The 7,827-nt window shown below is 39.3% G+C and overlaps 1 protein-coding gene across 2 annotated transcripts in view; it reads left to right on the plus strand.

Annotated features, from left to right (window-relative positions):
• TDRD5 (tudor domain containing 5) overlaps nucleotides 1–7,586 on the plus strand; it is a 42,072-nt gene extending 34,486 nt beyond the window's left edge. For both annotated transcript variants that reach the window (XM_070396126.1, XM_070396127.1), the window contains 2 exons: nucleotides 766–976; nucleotides 7,339–7,586. In XM_070396126.1, the coding sequence (XP_070252227.1) occupies nucleotides 766–976; nucleotides 7,339–7,586 (459 nt within the window). The remainder of the gene's footprint in view (nucleotides 1–765; nucleotides 977–7,338) is intronic.
• Nucleotides 7,587–7,827: the final 241 nt, after the last annotated feature.

Raw genomic sequence — 7,827 nt, forward strand, 5'->3', positions numbered from 1 at the left:
AGCGGCATAGTATTCCATTGTGTAGATGTACCGCAGTTTTTTAATCCACTCATCTGCTGATGGGCACTTAGGCTATTTCTAAATCTTAGCTATGGTAAATTGTGCTGCTATGAACATAGGGGTGCATATATCCTTTCTGATTGGTGTTTCTGGAAGCCATGGTTTCTTAATATTCCATTGTGTCACTTCTTCTGAGGAGCCCTCCGTTTAACTGCTTTGTGTTGCAGTTAATGCATCTTCATGGCTAGCTGCAGCACACACCGTTTCCCTAACAGGACTGTGAGCTCCTTAGGATTACATCTTCCTGGAAAGTGATGTGATTGAGCACAGAGAGCACACACTGGACTGAGTTCAAATCTCTGTCTTGTCATTTATTGATTGACATTGGATAACTTACTCTAGCTCTCTGTAATACAAACACATAACACCTAACCAAAAAGTGGTCATTGCGATGTTGAAATGAAGAAACATTTGCAAATAACCTAGCACTGCCTCTTGTTCCCTGCCATTCTTCCTTAGCTGTGTATGGCAGTGCTTGGTAGGTGCCATGTTTGCTCAGAATATATGTTCAGTGAATGTTTTGATGGTCACTAAGTTAGTGGACTTGTTTTTTCCAGAAAGTATCTAGATTCTTAAAAATGATTTTTAAAATTTATGATATAAAAATATTTATTTTTTATTTATAAGGAAACAAAACAGGCTTAATCCTTCCATTATATTAACAGTTACTTTCCATGGTTTTGCGTCCTTTTTCCCATTCTGCAGCAACCAAATTCAGAAGGTTCTTCTTCTTCTTCCCCATTGCCCAAGTTGGAAGAGTTCTACATCTCTCTTATCCAGCCCCAGCAGTCAGCAGAAGGGAGCCCGGGCGAGCTGCACAGCGTCCAAACGCAGCCACAGCAGGCTCAGCTCTCCGCAGCAGCACTCGACTCCCCCCCGACCATGGTGGATTCCCCAGAAAAACACTCTGGTTCAGGTAGGTTTACATAAAACTGACAAATGTGACTCACCACGTTGCTAAAAAAAAAGTATCTGTCCCAGAACATGAATTGGAAAATGCTGACTTTAGCATTTGTCTCAAGTCCTGGGCTCAGTTGTTCCCTTTCACTTTGCCATTCTTCTTTTCTTCCTGCAGTTCGGGAGGTGTCAGGTTTATGTACAGTAAAATTTTCTGATTTATACAATTCTGTGAATTTTGACAAATGTATACAGTCTCATAACTGCCACCACAATTGTGATATGGGATGTTTACATCAATGTGAAAGTTTTGTCGTGTTTCTGTGCAGTCATTCCCGCCCCCTCCTTGCTGGCTTCTGGCATGTTACTTTTCCTTTTCTAGAATTTCATCAAGTTTATAATTTTCATGTGTGAAGAAGAAGAAAGTGACTTCTTTCATTTAGCAAAATGTTTTAGAGCAGTGGTTCTCAACCTTGGCTGCACATTAGAATCACCTGGGAATCTTTTTAAAATCCTGATGTCTGGGCCTCATCCTCCAGAAATTCTGTTTCTTTCTTATGGGGTGGGGCCACAACATTAGTAACAAAGAAACAGAATTTCTGGAGGATGAGGCCCAGACATCAGGATTTTAAAAAGATTCCCAGGTGATTCTAATGTGCAGCCACAGTTGAGAACCACTGTTTTAGAGATTCATTCAAGTTGTTACTAGTGTCAAAAGTGTGTTTCTGTTTATCGCTGAATAGTAACCAAGTGTGTTGGATATACTATAGGTTGTTTATCTCTTCCCCAGATGATAGCCATTTAGGTTGTTTCAGGGTTTGTGCCATTATGAATAAAGCAGCTGTGAAATTCACATACAGCTCTTTGTGTAGATATAATGTTTTTTATTTCTTTTTAGTACATATTTCAGAGTGGTCAAGCTGCACCATTCCACTACATATGGTCACTGCATTCTTTTTAAAAACTGCCAAATGTTTTCCAAAGTGGCTGTACCTTTTGTATTTATACCAGCAACGTATGAAAGTTGTGATTGTTCCACATCCTTGCCAACACATGATATCATCAATCTTTTTAAATTTTGCCATTTTAGTAGGTGTGTAGTGGTATCTTATTGTGGTTTGAATATACATTTCCCTATTTGCCAATGATTTTGACAATTTTTTCATGTGCTTATGTGCCATCTGTATATCTCCTTTAGTGGATTACCTGTTCAAGTATTGGCTGATTTTTTTTTTTGTTGTTAATCCTCACATGAGAATATTTTTCCATTGCTTTTCAGAGAGAGTGGGAGGGAGGGAGGGAGGGAGTGAAGAAAAGGAAGGGAGACTGGAGGAAGGGGAAAGAGAAGGAGAAACATGGATGTGAGAGAGACACATCAACTGGTTGCCTCCCACATGCACCCTGATCAGGGCAGGGAGCAAACCCGCAACCCAGGCATGTGCCTTTGACTGGGAATCGAACCCAAAACATTTTGGTGTGCTGTCCAACACTCCAACCACTGAGCAACACCAGCCAGGGCTTGGCTAATTTTTATTGGACTATCTCCTTTTTTTTTTTTTAAATATATTTTATTGATTTTTTACAGAAAGGAAGGGAGAGGGATAGAGAGTTAGAAACATCGATGAGAAAGAAACATCGATCAGCTGCCTCCTGCACATCTCCCACCAGGGATGTGCCCGCAACCCAGGTACATGCCCTAGACCGGAATCGAACCTGGGACCTTTCAGTCCGCAGGCCGACGCTCTATCCACTGAGCCAAACCGGTTTCGGCTATCTCCTTTTTTTTGATTTGTAAAATATTCTTTATTGTAGACATAAATCCTTTGTCAAATATAATATGGGAAATATTGTCTCCCAGTTTGTGGCTTGCCTTTTAATTTCCTTATTAGCATCTTGGGAAGAACAAAAGCTTTCATTTTGGTGAAGTCAGATTTGTTGATTTATTTTTCTTTAAAGTTTTGAGTTTTTTTTTTCATTCTCTGTAGAAATCTTTGCTAACCCAAGTAAGGTTTTCTCTTATATTTTCTTAGAAAAGTTCTATAATTTTAGACCTTCCATTTAGGTCTGTGATCCAATTCATTGATTTTTTGCAAATGGTGTGATATAAGGATCAGTGTCTATTATCATGTGAATAGTATGAAAACACTATAATAGCATACTTCCATTTTTCCCATCCCAGCCTTTGACCTATTGTTATATATTTTACTTCTTCATATATTGTAAGTCTCAAACTCCATTCTTACTGTTTTTGCTACAATTTTCTTTTTTAAAAAATTGAAAATGAGAAAATTCTTTTTTGTTCATTCATTTGTCTGTTATATCTAGTATTCTCTATTTTATTGTGTAAATTAGGATATTTGATTTTTAAAGCAACCCTATTCTGTAAAGAGCCAGAAAGTAAATAGACCATATTTACATAGACCATATGGACTATGTTGTAATATAGCCCCAAAGAAGCCATAGGTAATATGCAAATAAATGAGCATAGCTGTGTTCCAATAAAACTTTATTTAAAAAAACAAGTGATAGGCTGGTGTTGGCCCACCGGCTGTAGTTTGCCAATGCTTGTTGTAAATCCAACTTTCCATCCGTTTTTGTTTTTCTTTTTTTTTTGCTTGAAGAACTTTAAATTTTCTTGTAGTACAGGTCTGCTACTGGTGTATTCCCTCAGCTTTCATACATTACAAAAAGTCTTTATTTTTCCTTAATTTCTTTAAGATTATTTTTCTGGATATAAAGTTATAGGTGGACAAATTTTCAGTGCATTAAAAGATGTCACTCTGCTTGTCACTGTTTCTAACAAGAAGTCTGTTGTTCTTATTTTTGTTCCTCTGTATAATAGTCTTCCCTTATTCGTGGTTTTGCTTTCTATGATTTCAGTTATCCAGAGATAATTCATAAGTTTTAAATTGCATGTTGTTCTGAGTAGCATGATGAAATCCTATGCCATCCTGGTTCTTCATGCCCAAGATATGAATCATCTCTTTTCCAGCACAGTCACACTGTATGCATTAACCACCCTTTAATGACTTAGTAGCCATCTGCGTTATCAGATCCGTTATGAGATAGAGGAAGACACACACACACACCACATTCACATAACGTTTATTATAGTATGTTGTTAGTATTATTCTATTTTATTATTTCTTGTTGTTGATCTCTTAATGTGCCTAATTTATAAATCAAACTTTGTCATAATTATACACACACACGCGCACACACATACACACACACATATATAGTGTTCAGTACTATTTGTGGTTTCAGGCATCCACTGGAGTTCTTGGGACATATCCTTCATGGTTAAGGGGGGACACTACTGTAATGTGGTATTTTCTCTGGATGCTTTGAGATTTTCCTCTCATTATTGCAGCAATCTGATTATGAGGTGCCTTGGTGTGGTTCTCTTCCTATTTCTTCTGCCTGGGGTTCATTGAGCTTCTTGGTCTGTAAGTTTATAGTTTCTATTAAATTTGGAAGAATTTAAATCATTACTACTTTAAATGTTTTTTCAATCACCCTCCCCCCTTCTTTTACTCCGTTTTCACATTACACTTGTGATAGACCACTTGATGTTGTTCCACAGCTCACTAATACACTTTCTTTTTCCCCAGTCTTTCCTTTCTGTGTTTCATTTTGGATAGATTGTATTACTATGTCTTCAAGTGTACTAACTTTTTCTTGTTCCATGTGTTATATGTTCTTTTCCCATTCAATATATTTTTCATCTGAGAAACTATGTTTTTCATCCCTAGAGGTTTGGTTTGGATCTTTTGTATATCTTCCATTTTTCTCCTCATCATAGTCATGTTTTTCCTCTGCCTTCTTGAAAACTTGGCATTTCCGTATAACAGCTATTGTCATACCCTTGTCTTGCGATTCTAGCATATATATCATTTCTGTATTCTGGCATCTCTGTCATTTTTTTAATCAGCCTCTATTGGTTGATTTTTCTCCTGATACCAGGTCATTTTTTCTGCTTCTTTGCATAACTGGTAATTTTTTATTGGATGGTAGACACTATTAATTTTACATTGTGGCCAGATCACTGCTTGGCCTAAGACTCAAAGGGACCTCTCGCAGGCTGCCAGCTGCTTCTCTCTCCATCTCTGATACTTTCCTCCCAAATTCCAGACTCAGTCTTCTGAGCCCAGTAAGACCTCCAGCCTCAGTGTGGATTCTTCCTCCTGTACTGCAGCCTGGAAGCCGTCTGCAGTGAGCTGAGGCACTTATTGGGCTCACTTTGTTTTTTCACCTCCTCTTCAGGATCTCTGTCCTGCACATTTGTTGTTCAGGTCCGAAAGCTGTTTTTTCCTATATTTTGTTCAGTTCTCCAGTTGTTTAAAGCAGGAAGTTTGTATTTCAATCCTTGTTAAATTAACATCATGTCTGGAAACAGAAGTTTTGCTGCTCTTTTAAATTTTTGATCACGTGACCCTGCTTTGATATTTTTATACTTTTGGAAACCTGAGCTCACCGAAGACCTCCTGTCAAGCCACATTCTTGCTTTAGAACACACCATCTTTTTCCTCTCTTGTGGGCATCAATTATAGTTTTAATGATTGCAGTTTTACTTTTTAGAATAACATGTCAAATCTTGAATATAATTAATTAATCAGAAATGTATGGAACATATACCACATGCTACTACTGTAGCTAGTGCTAAAGATGCAGAAGTGAATAAAATACTGAATTATACCTGCTATTTTCTCTGATTTTTTAAATTATTATTTTTAAAAATATATCTTTATTGATTTCAGTGAGGAAGGGAGAGGGAGAGAGAGATCGAAACATCAATGATGAGATAGAATCATTGTTTGGCTGCCTTCTGCATGCCCCCACCAGGGATCAAGCCCGCAGCCTGGGCATGTGCCTGTGGCCGGAATCAAACCTGGGACCCTTCATTCCACAGGCTGACACTCTATCCACTGAGTAAACAGGGCTTCTCTGAATTTTTTTTAAAATCTCTGTTTTTAAGGTATAGAGCAGTGCTTTCAAAATGTAGTCAGCATACTGATGCCAGTGTGTGAAAAGTTTATATAGTGGACTGCACAATAGAGCCTTGTCTAGCTCACGTAGATTTTTATTTTTCTAAAGCAGGACTTTCTTAAAGGAAGCAGAATGCTGGAAAAAGCTACTTCTCTCATGGTAGGCAAGTGATAAGTACTTCATAGAGCAGCTACTTTTAGTAGAACTGTCTAGAGTACACATGTGGGAATGCCCAGCATTCCCTTTTTTGGATATTGGAACTCTGAAAAATATGAGTTCCCAGCAATTTATTTCATTCAAAAGGCCCTTCCTTCCTTCCTTCCTTCCTTCCTTCCTTCCTTCCTTCCTTCCTTCCTTCCTTCTTTCCTTCCTTCCCCCTTGTGCACCAGTGGGGTCCCTCGGCCTGGCCTGCGCCCTCTTGCAATTCGGGACCCCTCGGGGGATGTCGGAGGTCCGGTGCACAGACCGAAACCAGCAGTCTGACATCCCCTGAGGGGTCCAGGAGTGTGAGAGGGCATTCTGCAAAGTTGCTGTCGCTCAGCAGCTCCTGCGTTGAGCGTCTACCCCCTGGTGGTCAGTGCATGTCATAGCTACTGGATGGTCAGCCGGTCGGCCACTTGCTTAGGCTTTTATATATATAGATATATATAATTTTCAACCACAGTTTACATTCAGTACCATTTCACACCAGTGTCAGATGTACCACAAAGTGGCCAGAACACCATGCACTCTACAGAGTGGTCCCTGCTGCCCTAAGTACCTGCCTGGCCCCTCACCTCATTATCTCACCATCATTGATATATTCTCCATGCTGCAATCCACATCTGTGTGATTAGTCTACAACTGCCAATTTTTACTGCTTAATCCCTTCACCAAAAAGGTTCTTTCTTCTTAATTGATACTAATTCCTAAAGAATTCATGTTACAGCTAATAACTGGTTTTTAGAACTTCATAGCAACCACAATCTTGATCAGTTTTATTTTTACACTGCCACAGACTTGGAATTGGGACCGCTTTGGCAATAGACAATGCCCAGGGAAGGAAATAGGAGCACTTCAGGACTCTTCCCTGGAATTGGAATTATACCCAATCTGTTTCATGTGAGATGCCCTAGAAAGAAAATTTCCTTTCCTTGTTCAGGGTGCATTTTTTCACTCTCTCTTTTTGCCCTCATCCAGACAGGAGTTTATTTGATCTCAAAGCGTGATTCCTCATCCTCATTTCCTTTCCATTTGTTGATTAGTTTCTAAGTCTGATCCTCTCTGATTTGCCATTGGTTCTTATCACCACCTAACAGAAGATGTTTGTAACACACAGTAGAGATCTAGAATAGGAGAGAGAAGGTAGTGTGAGAATCCCTTGAAAAGACTTGTGCTTTCTTTCTTTTTCAGTGGAAAGCTCTCCAGAGAGCCTAAAGAATGAAGATTTTTCTAGTAGCCATGCTATCACAGTGTTCAAAGATAAGAGCTATGGAGCCATGGACCAGCTCTCTTTGATTTTGTCTCCTGAGCACCAGATTTCTCAGAAATTCTACATTCCTCGAAGTACAGCCACTGCTGCCTTAGGAGCTGCTGCCCGGTTAGCCACATCCAGGAGCTTCCTACACTGGTACCCCAGTGTGAAAAGGATGGAAGCGTGAGGGAGGGAGGATGAAGGAAGGGAGGATGAAGGGAGGGAGGGAGGGAGGGAGAAGGGGAGAAAATAAACCCACTGCTTAGGGTTTGGTGATTTTCCAGGCCAAAAATAGGACATATTGAGACAAAATAGTATTTTGGTAGTTGAGGCCTTTGTCTCTCTGTGTGACTGTGTGTTATCTTTATTGTGCTAATAGTCCATTTTGTTGTGTAAGTATTGGTATTTATTGTTAAGGTTTTCATTGA

Source organism: Myotis yumanensis, unplaced genomic scaffold (genome assembly GCF_028538775.1).
Source record: "Myotis yumanensis isolate MYYU_CA2020_CCGP unplaced genomic scaffold, mMyoYum1.0.hap1 SCAF_17, whole genome shotgun sequence".
NCBI classification, from domain to species: Eukaryota; Metazoa; Chordata; class Mammalia; order Chiroptera; family Vespertilionidae; genus Myotis; species Myotis yumanensis.